Source organism: Choloepus didactylus, chromosome 8 (genome assembly GCF_015220235.1).
Source record: "Choloepus didactylus isolate mChoDid1 chromosome 8, mChoDid1.pri, whole genome shotgun sequence".
In the NCBI taxonomy this organism is placed as follows: Eukaryota; Metazoa; Chordata; class Mammalia; order Pilosa; family Megalonychidae; genus Choloepus; species Choloepus didactylus.
In genome coordinates, this window is record NC_051314.1 from 12,017,274 (window position 1) to 12,031,789 (window position 14,516).

The following is a 14,516-nucleotide window of genomic DNA, read 5'->3' on the forward strand; positions in this document are numbered from 1 at the left end:
CTGATGTAATCAATGTTCGTTTCTGGAGCCACTTCAAATCTTTCCCGTTGCCTGGATGCCCCAACACATCTCAGGGAGAGCAACTAGACATGGCGGAAAAACACAGGCTAGGGGCCCAAAACCCCAGGTTCATTTCCCTCTTAGCCACTGCCTCACTCTGCGACCATGGGAAAACAGCTTCCCCTCCCTGGGCCTCAGTTTCCCCATCTGTAAAATGAAGGGGCTGCATTGAATGCTTCCTCAGGGTCCTGCCAGGTCTCAACTTCTAGGTGTCCAGACGCTTTAACTGGAGCTAGCCCCAAATGGTCTAATTTTGGCTAGACCCAAGTAGTCCCAAATTGTGGGTGGCATTCTGTGGGAAAGGGATGAGGAATTGCCCTAAGGATCAGTGAAGTCCTCTTGGACGTGTTGAAGCGTGGGTTTAGCTTTAAATAATGGCGATCTAAAGGGAAAAGGGCAGGATGCTGGTCAGGAGAAAGCGGGTATTCTAAGATATCTCCAAACCCAACCTGACAGAAATTCAACACCCCCACACCCTCACCCCCAAACCTGCTTTTCCTCCTGAATTTCCTACTCGATGGATTCCAACTCCACTTCCCACCAGACACTTCAACAAGGGATACCTGAAGATGATGGAAAACACTTAGGATTACCCATAACTATCCCCACACTTTCACTCACCAGCGTAGTGTCAGATTTTGAAAGCACAAGAAAATGTGTCAAAAATAGGCCAGCAATGGAAAGATGACACCATTGAATCCCTTCGTTTTGGTGAGCTATTTTTTTGAAATGTTCAACTCATTGTGCCAACAGTTTACAATAGGATGAAAATAAAAAAATACGGCCCCTAGACCAGAACCGAGGCAGTCTCCGCGCGAGCGCCCCCTAGGGGGCGAGGACCACCGCCCCGCGTGACGTCACTTCCCCTTCCTGCAGCGCGCGGCAGATTCCGCTCCTTTCCTGGTGCGGCTTTCCGGCCGAAGCGAACGTTTCTCTTTGAGGTAGCTGAGCTGTTTAAGGAGAAGCGAGTCCGGGGAACCGCAGCCATGGTGAGTTCGTGCCCCCGGGCCGTTCGGCCGGGAAGCGGGGAACTCAGGGTTCGGTTCACTCGCTAGCCTGTCGGGGGTTTCGAACGTGCGCCATCTCTTCCGTCCGGCCCGCGGTTAGAGCTCGGACAGCCAGGGGGTCCAGGCAGCCGGCCCAAGATTAGAACGCGGGTAGCCGCGAGCTTCCGACCGCGCGGCCTGGAGTTAGTACTCGGGTAGCTGCGGGGTTCCGACCGCTTGGCAGCGTGATCTGTGCGCGTGGCTGAAGGCCTCGGGTGAACGGCGGGGACATGGCCCGGACTGGGAAAAAGAGACCAACCCATGTGGGCAAAGATAGCTGGATGGAAAAATCTGGTTCCATTCTTTTTTTCTTTTTTGCTATCCCTAGAGAATGGTGTGGAACCCTGGGATTTGAATCAACTCCTTCTCCCTTTGCTGGGGTTCAGGAGAGGGAGATCTCCGTAGGTCTTTACTTGATGTCTGCTGTGAGTTACACGTGCCAAAGACCTAAAGGGTCCTTTGGCGTTTGGGAACTGTGGAGAACGGGGAGTGACCCCGACCCCCTGCCTGGGGCGCAGGAAAGGCTCCTCCTGCGAGGCAGTGGTCTCAGAAGTAAGAAGCCCTGAAAGCACCACGTGCGGCTGCTCTGAATGCTTGGTTGTCTTCAACTTTTAATCATCTAGCGAGAGTTCCAAATTGTGTAGCCTCGTTGCTAGATGTGGATGGCGCTTGGTAAGAAGGGGTCTTCCCTGGAGAGGTTTAATCCTCCCAGCGGGACTTGGATCCCAGGGGACTCCTTGCCTCCACCCACCCCCTCCACCCCTTTTAAAGCAGATGGGTGGCTGAGCCTAGAACTTGAAGCTTCCAAACCAGTGCTCATCCTTACACAGTTATGGAATTGGATGGTTTCAGGTTGAACTTTGCAGTTTTCCTCAACTGTAAATGAGGATAACGATGCTTGAGGATGTTGTGAGTGAGACATGTTAAACACCTAGTCCTGATGCTTGGTATGGAGTTAGTGATGCACAGTATTTGTTAAATAGGAACCTTGCAGGTTTTGGCAGTCTGGTGTCCAGGGAGACAAAATGATCAAGCTTGATAAAGTTAGCCAGGGTATGATTTTATTCATTCAATTAATTAGACCACTAATTGACATTTGAAGGAATTAAAAGGTCAGTACATTAAACAAGTTTCAGTTAATATTTGAAAGCTAGGTAATTGTGGTTTTGTTTTGTGTTTGTTTTAGTTAACTAATACTAAAACAGTAAGATGACTCCTTCTTGGTGGTTCAGGCTTCTGAAGTTTTCTCCTTTTTTTTGCATTTGATAGTTATTGAGAGTTGACAATCCTAATTTCCAGAGACAGGTTGTTGGAAGCTACAATGGAAAATATCTGGGATTTTAAAAAACATGTATATATAGATGAAGAGTGATTATCTGGTCCTTTGTTGTTCAGGAGGAGAGTGAAGGCTTCATGAACATTCGATTTTGATAAGTTAAGGACACATGTTGTGATTTCTCAGGTGTAATAAAGAATAAAGATACATGACTCCAAACCAGTAGAGGGAGAAATATTGAAAAATAGTAAGAAAGAAAAATCCAGCTACATGCTGTTTACAAAACATCTAAAACAAAAGGTTACTAAAAGATTGAAAGTAAAATGAATGAAAAAGATCCTGCTTTTAAAATAAGCTGTCATGTAGTGTATATTAACATCAGAAGGAAAGATTTTAAGGCAAAAGGCATCAGTAAAGGCAGGGTGGCTACAAAATAAGGTACAAATAAAGTGAACATGAAGTAATTATGAGGAGAAATAGATATACAATTATGTTTTCTTTAAATTACATAATTGATAGATCATGCAGATAAACTATCAGTACGGAAATGGAGGATTTGAACAAGGCTATGGGTTAACTTGCCATAGTGGACAGAGTGAATATAATGAACATTTGTTGCCATCAACTATAGAATACGCTTTTCAAGCAAGTAGCATTTATGAAAACTGGCCACCTACTGGAACATAAAGCAACACATTTTAAAAGATTGATGATATAGGCCATGCTGTCAACTAAAATGCAAATGAGTTAGAAATCGATAACAAAGTTAATTTATGTTTGGAAATGAAGATATAAAAAACTCATGTGTCAAATAAAAAATTATATTAGAAATTCAGAAACAGCTGAACAATAGTGAAAATACCACATATCAGGGCATGTAACACACAGCTAAAACATTACTTGGAGACTAAAATGCTTAACAGATTAAAGGAGAAAAATTTCATTCATCTGAGTCAATGCTAAAAATGTGATTAAAGTTCAACACCAGTTCATTGCAAAGCAAGAAATTTTTTGTACACTAGGAAATGAAGTTTCTGTGAAGGAATCTAAAAGATATTAAACCTTCATGGATAAAGCTTTATTTAAAAAGTACTAAACAGCAAATGTATTTTAATAGATTGACAGATTCTGTATCCTAAAGATGTTTCCCCACCTTATTGGGATTGCATCAAATCTTTAAGTCAAACAGCCTCAGAGGCTTTTGTGTGTGTGTGTGTACCTTGAGATACTGATTCTAAGATGTATTTAAAAGAGCAAAAAAGGGGGAGGGTTGGCCTTTCTTCTCACCCAGTGAGGCGCTTCTTCAGGGAATTACAGCCCTCACCTAATTCTTCTCCTTTTCCCAGGAACTATTACTGGTTTACTCAGTGGGGTATACTGGGGAGAAAACCAGGCATTTTGGTATCTGGTCCTGTAGTATCTGGTCCTGTGGTATCTTGCTCCCCTAAAGGTGGGGCATTTCTGTGGATTCTCACTAAGGCAGACATGATGGTGATTATTCCCACTGGGCAGTCATCTACCTGTCATCCTGGTGCTGCATGCCCCGTCCAGGCTACAAACCAGGGTTATACTGGACTGCCACGGGCAGACTGCTGGGTGCACATGATGAAATATGGAGGCTGGATCTGCAGAATACATGAATGTATATATATAAAGAGACATGGAAGGACAAACGAGAAATTAATGAAAATGTTTAACTTGAGAGGTGGGAATGAAGTGAAAGGGATGAAAAAGGCCACTAAACCAATTCATTCCCTACATGGATTATTTTGAAGCAATCCCAGTGACATGTCATTTTATCCACAAATATTTTAGTATGGATTTATAAAGTAACAATTTATAACATAACCACAACGCCATTATAGCATCTAAAAATCTAATACCTTAACATCAAATATCTAGTGTTAGAATTTAATTTTACTTATTGTGTTTGTATTGGTTAACATGTTCTTTTTTTCTTCTGTATTTCCTCCATATTGGAAGTTGGAAATAACGGCTTCGAAAGATTCAATTTTATTTTCTTTTTCTCGTGGCTGCTTGATCATAGATGTCTTTCTTATTTGTCAAGAGGGGCAATGGTCACACAGTATCTGGTTGTCTTTTGTAATGTTGGTGGCTGTTACTCTCCAGATCCATTCATTGACTATGGATTGCAAGTTGGTGATATTTACTTGTATTGTTCTTTTATTTATTAGGTGGAATAATGATAGAAGAGAAACTTGTCATCTGCTATTTGTTCACTAGTGATACAAACTGTATAGGAAAGGCAGAAAAAATGCTTGCTTGTTTCCCTTTACCAGTTTTCAAAACATTGAGTTGATTTGCTGGCAGTGTTTTGACTTTTGAACCATGCAGATATTTAATATATTTGAAAAATAAAATTTTAAAGAATTTTTTTTTTTAAAAAGCAAATCGAGGCTACATACTATATGATTCAACTGTGTGGCATGGAAAACAAAACTATAGAGACAGTTAATAGAGAAGTGGTTTTGGGGGGTTTGAGAGCAGGTGAATAGGTTGGTCAGACTGTTTTGTATAATACTATAGTGGTAAATGCATAACATGGCATTTATCAAAACTCGTGGAACTGTTCGACACAAAGAATGAACCCTAATGTAAACATGGACTTCAGTTAACAGTAGCATATCAGTACTGGTTCATTAACTGAAACAAAAGTAACACTAATGCAAGGTATTAATAATAGGGGAAGCTGTGAGGGGGAAAGCAAATTGAATACAAACAAGTGAAAGAACATAATACCGTATCAAATTGAGAACCACAAAGAAAAAGTCAATTTGAGTAACTTTTTGTTTAATTTCAAATCTGTTTTTATGCAATTTTATTGCAATATATTCACATAACATACATTCCTCCAAAGTGTACAATCAGTTGTTCACAGTATTGTCATATAGTTGTGCATTCATCACCACAATCTTTGAACATTTTCATTACTCCAAAAAATAAAAATTAAAATAAAAAGAACATCCAAAACATTCCATTCCACTCCCCCCCATTGTTCATTTACTTTTTAAAAAAATACAGTTTTATTGAGATATATTCACACACCCTACAGTCATCCACAATGTACAGTCATTTACAGCACTGTCATACAGTTGTGCATTCATCACCAGAATCAATTTTTGAACCTTTTCCTTACTCCAAAATAAAAATCAAAGCAAAAAAGAACACCTAAAACTTTCCATCCCCTCCATCCTACCCTATTCTTCATCTAATTTTTGTCCCCATTTTTCCACTTATCTGTCCATACACTGGATAAAGGGATTGCAAGCCACAAGGTTTTCACAATCACAGTCATGCTGTGCAGGCTACATAGTTATACAGTCGTCTTCAAGAGCCAAGGTCACTGGGTTGCAGTTTGACAGCCTCAGGTATTTCCCTCTAGCCATTCCAAAACAATAAAAACTAGAAAGGAATATCTATATAGCACATAAGAATACCCTCCAGAGTGACCTCTCGACTCCATTTGAAATCTCTAAGCCACTAGAACCTTATTTTGTTTCATCTCTCTTCCCGCTTTTGGTCAGGAAGATTTTCTCAATCCCACAGTGCTGGGTCCAGGCTCATCCCCAGGAGCCATTTCCTGTGTTGCCAGGGGGATTCACAACCCTGAAAGTCATAGGGAGGAGAGTAGTGAGTTCAACTGCCGAGTGGGCTTGAGGGGGGGGGGGGGGCACAACAAAGCAACAAAGACGCTCTCTGGGGGAGACTCTTAGGCACAACCACAAGTAGGCTTAACCTTTCCCTTGGAGCAACAAGCCCCACAAGAGAAGCCCCCAGTTAGAGGGCTCAGCCCACTAAATTGGCAGTCCTCAATGTTTGCAGGAAAACCAGCAACAACCCAGGTAGGGAAGTCCAACACTTCCACATTTCTCCCCAGTTTCTCACCGGGGGGAGGGGGGCCCGCAAATACACTTTTACTCTCTGCCCATATCACTCTGGGATGTATCGGGATTTCACCCCAGCCTATACAAATTCACCAAATCCCACTTCCATTCAAAGCTCCATGCAATAATGATGTTCAAACAAACTGATCGTACAAGTTAAATTATCTAGTGTGCTACAGAAAATATAGATCCTGCACCAAATAAACATCTCCTACCTTGGTCTCACACAAAAGTTATAGTTTTAAAACCCAGTCATTATCGTCCTTTACCCTTTGGCCTGATTTGCCTTAGTCCTAACCAGATCTGCTTTGTTCATATTTCTAAATGAAGTCTGAACTCTTTTTCAGCTCTTTCAGCAGTTGCTGTATGGAGTAATACTGACATTCATAGCTGCTAAGCTCTAGCTCTGAGTCTCAGGTGTCACACCTGAGACCCAAAGTTCCAGAGACCGACCAGGTTATACACAAGGAGCTCAGCATCACAGGATTTAGAGATTACCATTACAACTCAGGAATAGATGTGACTGCTGTAAGAGCTTACAATCTAGGGACCATTGCAATAAGCGTTCCCCTGATAAGCTGTGCTCTAAGATTCAGTTCTCAGAGTTTACACATTGTAGTTAGTCCATATTAGAGAGGCATTACAATGTGTGTCCTCTTGTTTCTGGCATACTTCACTCAACATGTTGTACTCAGGAGCCATTCACCTAGTTGCATGTCTCACAGCTTCATTCCTTCTTGTGTAGCCACTCAATATCCTGTTGTATGCGTACACCACAGTTCACTATTCTGTTCATCAGTCAGTGTACTCTTAGGCCACCTCCATCCATTGCAATAGTGAATACTGCCACCATAAACACCAGTGTGCAAATGTCCGTTCAAGTTCCTGCTCTCAGATCAAGTATATACCCCATAATGAGGTTGCAGGACCTTATGACACCCACATACCTAGCTTCTTTTGGAACCACCACACTGTCCTCCAGATAGGCTATACCATTCTACTTCCCCACCAACAGTGAATACATACATCTCTCTTTCCAAGTTCTCTCCAGCACTTGTGTCCCTCTTTATTTTTTTCCCTTCAATTTTATAGGGATATATTCAAATACCATACAGTCATCCACAGTGTACAATCAATGTTCTATAGTATCATCATATAGTTTTGCCTTCGTCACCACAGTTAGCACTTACACATATTCATTACTCAGAAAAAAGAAAAAAGAATTGAAAGAAAAGAATAGTAAAAAGAGTAAAAGAAAAAGTAAAAATAAAATACAAAGGTCAGACACCACCACCACTACCAAGAATCCTGTACCCCTCTGTTACACCCCCCTCTCACAGACATTGAGCTTTGGTATACTGCCTTTGTTACATTTAATGGAAGCATATTACAGTGTTACTGTTAACCCCAGACTCCAGTTGCATTGATTGTACTTCTTCCCCAATACTATTTTTTTTCAACACCTTGCAAGGTTAGCATTCATTTGTTCTCCCACATGTAAAAACATTTTTACATTTGTGTATTTGGTTACCATCACTGACCACTCTAGGCTTCACTATGTTACACAGTCCCAGTCGTTGTCATCCATCCTTCCCTTGGTGTTATACCTGCTCCCAGCCCTCCTCTTTCAACTTTACAATTTGAGTAACTTTTGCCATTTACTACTATGTATGGCTGTAATTGGGTATATTTTAAGAACAAAAAGAAATTTTGGCCTTCATGAGTTTGTTGTTGGTAGAAGTGATACGGCAATTCTGGAACCATTTTGTATGTATTGTAGGCTAGAACAAAAGAAAATACATTGGTTTGTTGGGAACTAGGGTTTTCACTGAGGACAGAGGGAAATTTGAATACAGAATGGAGAATGGAGAGAGAACTTGGTGTTAGATTTTAAATAATTGCTAACTTTGTTTTTAAAAAAAAACGACTAATATTTTTTTTCTAAGTTTTTTTTCGTGTTTTTCTAAGCTGGAGAGTGGACAGGGCAGTGTTAAGTCGTGTTTGGAGCAGAAGTATTTTGTAAGTTGTCTGGAACAACTTCTGGTTCAGCTTGACCAATCGTTTTATTCCCTCCCGCCAGACTGAGGCTGATGTCAATCCGAAAGCCTATCCCCTCGCAGATGCCCACCTCACCAAGAAACTACTGGACCTTGTTCAGCAGTCGTGTAACTACAAACAGCTTCGTAAAGGAGCCAATGAGGGTAAGGCACCAGAAGGTGGTCTGTGGGCGTGTTGCAGGGGCCTGTCTCTGGGCTAGATTTTCAGTTTAGGAGGAAGGCTGGATACTGAGACCAGTGGGAGGACTTGGGGACAGCATTTTGTCCTTAGATGCTGAAGGTTAGTGGGCTACGATTTTTTTTAGACCAGTTGTTAACATTTTGTTACATTGACCTCCTTTTTTTCTCTATATGTAAACTTGTTTCATTTGACAGCCCATTGAAAGTCAGTTGTACAGACTTTGTGTATTAACTTTGTGACCTCCCCCAGAAGGCAAAAGATATTACTGTTTTTTTGAACATCTCTGATATGGAGAGTTTACATTCGTTTAATTCTCAGAAACATCCACTTTGTTTTTTGAACAAGGAATTTTTTAGTACAATAATTACATATAACATAATACTTCTCCCCAAGGATAATACAGGGTACTCTTATTTCAACAAAACCAAGTAGTTTGCTGAGGTGGAGAGATGGAAATGGCTGAGGTAAGTTCTTTTTAGATGGTGTATTCAAGGAAGGTCTTTCTAAGGTGAAGTTTGAGCAGAGAACTGGATACATGAGGGGGGTGGGGTGTTGGGCAGAGTACAAAGGTGGGTTTGGCTTGCTGGAGGGGAGAGTAAGGAGGCCCCTGTGGCTAGAGCTGAGTGAAGGAATGAGAGGTAGCTAGGCGTCAGATCACAAGAGACATTGTAGGCCATTGTTAGTGATTTGTATTTTAATCTGAGTGGGATGAGAAACTATTGGAAGGATTTTTTTTTTTTGACAGCAACACATGCCTTTATTTATAAAGGTGGGGGCAAACATGAATATAGTTTTAAGTATGTGTACTTTACACTAATACCATTTCTTAAAAGCTTAAGACATGGAAAAAAAATTAACAAAAGTAACAATCATCATCTACGGGTTTTTTTTTTTCATTAGAAGAGAAATTATTCATACTAGAGAACACAAAAGGAAATGAACATAATCTTGCAATTCTAGAACACAAAATTAAACTGCATGGTGTAACGGATTCTTAAATTTTCAAAGAGTGGAAAAAGAAAAATTGAGAACCATTTAGGACAGTGTTTCTCATATTCTTGGGGGAAAGAGCTACAAGATTTCTATGAGAATTTTAATTTTGCATTTTAATTTTGATGATACTCCAGAATAATACACACTCATTCAGGATTACCTGGACAAGCTTATATAAGAATATTGCCAGTTGACTGCAGCATCTACACTTGTGTCTCTGACCCCTGTGACACCAAGTGAAGTCTGACAGTGCTTAAATTTTCCTGCAGAGTTTTCTCAACTTCATGGAATTGTTACATATTTCCCATGAGAACTCTTAAGTTGTCAAGGTTGAGAACACTGGCTCAGGGCAATGATTCTCAAAATGGGATAAGGTGGGGTGAAGATAGTGAAGGGAGATATGCATGTAGTTTGAAAAAACACATTTAAGAAGCTGTTGATTTCATAATGCGAATTCTAGAAAGTCAAGCTAAGAAAAATAATTTTGGCTGACGGGTAGTACCAAAGACCAAATACAGATCCATCTTAGGGGGCTTGGAATAAATGTGGTTGTTGTTGAGAAACACTGGTTTAGATGTAGAGGAGTGCTAGCACATGGAGAACAGTCAGTAAGAAAAACATGTCGAAAAGAACATCTTTTGGGTCAATGGATGAATCCTAAACCAGAACTTGTCATGGTCTTTTGGAGCCCAAAAGGCCAATCCAGAAGAAACCCAAGACTGTCCATCAGTCTTTTCACCCCCATGGTGTGGGGAAAACTTTTCCCCCTGCCCATATTCCACTCCCCCTATTATGATTATGATGATGATAATAACTATATTTCAGAATAAACAGTTGCTGGAGCTGGATAAGAATGGCCCCAGATCCATCCACCAAGAAGTGTTGTCTTCATTGGTGAGGCCATCCGGTTCCCAAGGGGGGCATCATTGGAGTCAGCTCTGCTGTAATTATTTTAGAGCTTCACTTTGCCTTAGCCGGGTCTCTGGTTCCCCACTCTTCTGCATACTTGTAAGTCCAGAGCATCCACCTAATCAGTCTTCTGATAAAGACCCAAGGTACCATTCTTGCCCCTGTGAGCTCTTGGAAATAATCTTGAATCACCATGTCACTGGTGGCTGTGATATCGACAAATTCCAGAAGTCCTTGTTTGAAGGGCATTTGACAGGATCTCTTGGGTCTTTCTTCAGTAGGGGCAGGTGGGCTTGATGAACACAAGCACCTTCCCAGGGTGGATTTTGCTATTCACAATTCCTGAGCCATGCTGACAGGCAGCCATCTTCCCGGGAGGAATCCTCAATTGCTGATATTGCTCTGGGTGTTTAAGAAAAAAAAAGGAAAGATTTTAAGCAGAAGGATTGACATGATCTGAGTTAACCTTTTGAAAGAAGCCCTGCTTGACTTCCTGTGTGGATAGTAAACTATAGTAACACAAACTATTACATTTTTACACTTACCACATAACAGGCATTATTCTTATTAATTTGTTTAATATTTACAAGAATCCTATTCAATAGAATTATAATCCCAGTTTTACAGATGATGCAACTAAGGGAGGTTAAACACCTTGCCCAAGGCCACATGTCTAAAGAAAGTGAGAGCCAGGATTCAAACTGCTCCAGGACTGTGCAGAGTGTGGTCCCTGGACCAGGGTGGGCCACAAAGAGATAAGCAATCAGGAATAAGCATTTCAAACAATGCTGTGGGGTATTAGTGAACTTGCATTGTGCGTCACATGTGTTATGAACTTTCCAGAAGTATTGCTTTCCCACAGCAGCTGGGGAGGGGAAAATCTTGATCCTTGACCACACATAGTTTGAGAAGTGCTTCACTGCTCTGCCTGATGCTGCAGAGACCTGTGTGAAAGCTGTTGTGGTCAAACAGGTGAGAGATGATGGTGGCTTGGACAAGTGTGGTAGCAGAGAGGAAAGAAGTGGTCAGATTCAGGTTGTGTTTTGACTGTACTGATGAGACTGATGTAGGGTTTGAGAAAGAGACATAGAGGATGGCTGATTGAATCCCTCATCACTTCCTAGGGTAGTTGCAGAATACAGACAGACTTGCTTGTGCCTGGGGGTTTTGCCCAGTTTTCTGGGACCTGCTTTTCTTTTCTCGGGAAATAACCTTCTTGCAGCCCTGCCTCACCTGTTGGCCTCATCTTTTGTTCTCTCCAAAGCCACCAAAACCCTCAACAGAGGCATCTCTGAGTTCATCGTGATGGCTGCCGACGCTGAGCCCTTGGAAATCATCCTACACCTTCCACTACTGTGTGAAGATAAAAATGTGCCCTATGTGTTTGTGCGCTCCAAGCAGGCCTTGGGGCGGGCCTGTGGCGTCTCCAGGCCTGTCATTGCCTGCTCTGTCACCATCAAGGAAGGCTCACAGCTGAAGCAGCAGATCCAGTCCATTCAGCAGTCCATTGAGAGGCTTTTAGTGTAAACCAGTGGCCTCTGCCACGCTCTCCCAGCTGACTGCTTCCCGGGGGTAGTAAATCATATATTGTCTATGTTGGCATGTAGTGTTTTCAGCTACTTCTTATTGTCATAAAATTTATTGTAGTCCCAAATGGTTTCTAGATTGTTGGATTGTTTGTGTTTTGTTTTACAGACTTTTTTCTCCCCCATCCCCAATCCTCTTATCCTCCCTTTTGAAAATGAACTAATACCCACTAGAAGGAGAGTGGTGGCCACTTTCACTGGCAGGGATGAGCCAGGATAGAGATCTGGTTCCAGCTGTCGTCCTCTGGCTTCCTGGATACCTGCTGTTTGCAGGCATACAAGAGAGCATGATGGAAGGAAACACTGTCCACTTTATGTCTCTGTGCCTGGCATACAGAATCATTCCAAAAATGTTTATTTTAAAAAATCAAGGAGTTTCCTTTGCTCTCTAGGGGATTCTGAGTCATTTAGAGAGGAAGCATGTGTTCTGTGAGGTGGTTAGGTTTATGTCCAAGCATCAGTTACTAATGTAACCCCACTATTTTTGGTAATGTGACGTTGTGTTCTTTCACCAACCCCCACTGGTGCCCTGAGAGTGGCAGGGCAGCAGCATGCTAAAGAGATGTGCTGTAGGATTCCAGAAGCAGCCTGGCAAGTGGGGCAGTTGACCTAGGCCTTAATGGGGTCAAGAGGAGCAAAAGAAAAGAGGGTCAGCTGGTGTTGGAATGAAGGATTCTGGTAAGGTCATGGAGACCTGGCTGCAACATGCAGCAGGTATTATTGAGTCCAAGGCAGCATCCTCTCTTCGTGAAATGAGGATTTCTTCAGTGGACACTTTGCCCCAGCTCTGAGAGCCCTCGCCTCTGCTTCTTGCCACAGTATGGGTCACGTGTATACTTCATCAGATCAGAAGGATAGTGCTAACGTGTCATTCATTCTTGTGAGCTTCATAATAAAGACATATATTCATATTCTGATTTAAAGAGTGGCAATGCCTGATTCTTGAGTATAGAAGAAATGCTTTGTGTTATTAGAGTTATAGCTTCTCAAACTTTCACGAAGAGGCTGTGGAAAAGAAAGCGTCTCCCACCAGAGGATTTCTGGTTCAGCAGTTCAAAATGTCTTGTCTTGCACAAATTCTTATCATTGGACATTGTGTTTGATTCCATGCTGTATCTGTTGCATTATGTGCTCTCTAGAACAGGGCTTCTCAACCTCAGCGCTGCTGACATTTAGAGCTGGATAATTCTTCCAAGATGCAAGTAGATGGGTCATTCAATGAGAATAGATTATATTTAGTCCTCTTGGCCAACTTGGGCCCCTGTACCCACCCTACTACCCAGTCTTGCAAAGACCTATTCTCAGCCTACTGGGCTTGTCATTTCTCCCAGGTTGTGCCAATGTTTATACTCCAGCGGTTCTTTTATTATTTGTGGATGGTAATTTCAGGTGGCTTACTTTGGTTGTACATTATTTTTTACAGAAATAATTGGAGGGAGGGGCAGAATTAAGAAATTAACCTCCATCTAAATGGAAACTAGGCCCTACCCAGTAGAACCCTTCTGAGGACTTAATAGGCAAGGAAGGCAAGCACCACTAATTTACAGAAAAACTGATCACTCAGCTGCCATTTATCACAGACCTCCGGGGTTTTCCTTCTAATATTCAAATCACCTGTCCAGCTATGGTAGGTGTTTGTGATGACTCTTGGACTCTTCCATGCTTTCTGTTTTGTAAATGGGAAAGAGGAGCCTAGACTTCGGTAAGGCCATGCAAAAGTGCATAGAAAAAATGGGAATTAACTCGAGGGCTCCTCACCAGCCAGGAGGGCCACACCAAGCTTAGGGACAGTACTCATTCTTACTCGCCTACTTCTAACTAGCATGATTCCAAGCTACTGGAGTATTCTATCCAGAGTGCTCAAGCATGCTTCATTTAAGGGGGGTGTCTAATTCCTCAACAATAAGAATGAACACTTAGTATATTAAATGGTTTTGCATTATCTTGCTGAATCCTCAAAAGCACCTTTTCTAATGAGAAATAACAAAGTAAACCACCTTTCTCACTTAAAAGGAAAAAAATATAACTTTTTTTCCCAAAAAAAGCAGTTGAAAATTTATAAAGTTTAGAGCGAAAAATCCAAAGCTGAAAATCTCTTGCAAGAGTAATTTGACAAATCAAAATCACAATGAGATACACCTCACACCCACTAGAATGGCTATTATTGAAAAAACAGTGTTGGTGAGGATGTGGAGAAATAGGAACCTTGGTACATTGTTGATGGGCATGTAAAATGGTGCAGCTGCTGTTGAAAACTGGTGATCCTTCAAAAAGTTAAACAACTACCATATGATCAGCAATCGCACTCCTAGGTATAGACCCAAAAGAACTGAAAGCAGGGACTCAAGCAGATATTTGTACACCAATGTTCATAGCAGCATTATTTACAATAGCGAAAAAGTGGAAGGATGTCCATCGATGGATGGATGAATGAACAATATGTGGCATACACATGCAGTGGAGTATTATTCAGCCATAAAAATGAATGAAGTTCTGATACATG

The 14,516-nt window shown here is 41.6% G+C and overlaps 1 protein-coding gene across 1 annotated transcript; it reads left to right on the forward strand.

Annotated features, from left to right (window-relative positions):
- The first annotated feature begins 926 nt into the window (after window positions 1–926).
- SNU13 (small nuclear ribonucleoprotein 13) lies at window positions 927–12,936 on the forward strand. The gene is made up of 3 exons (XM_037844968.1): window positions 927–1,049; window positions 8,368–8,488; window positions 11,692–12,936. The coding sequence occupies exons 1-3, from the start codon at window positions 1,047–1,049 to the stop codon at window positions 11,952–11,954; spliced, it is 387 nt and encodes a 128-aa protein (XP_037700896.1). The 5' UTR covers window positions 927–1,046; the 3' UTR covers window positions 11,955–12,936.
- Window positions 12,937–14,516: the final 1,580 nt, after the last annotated feature.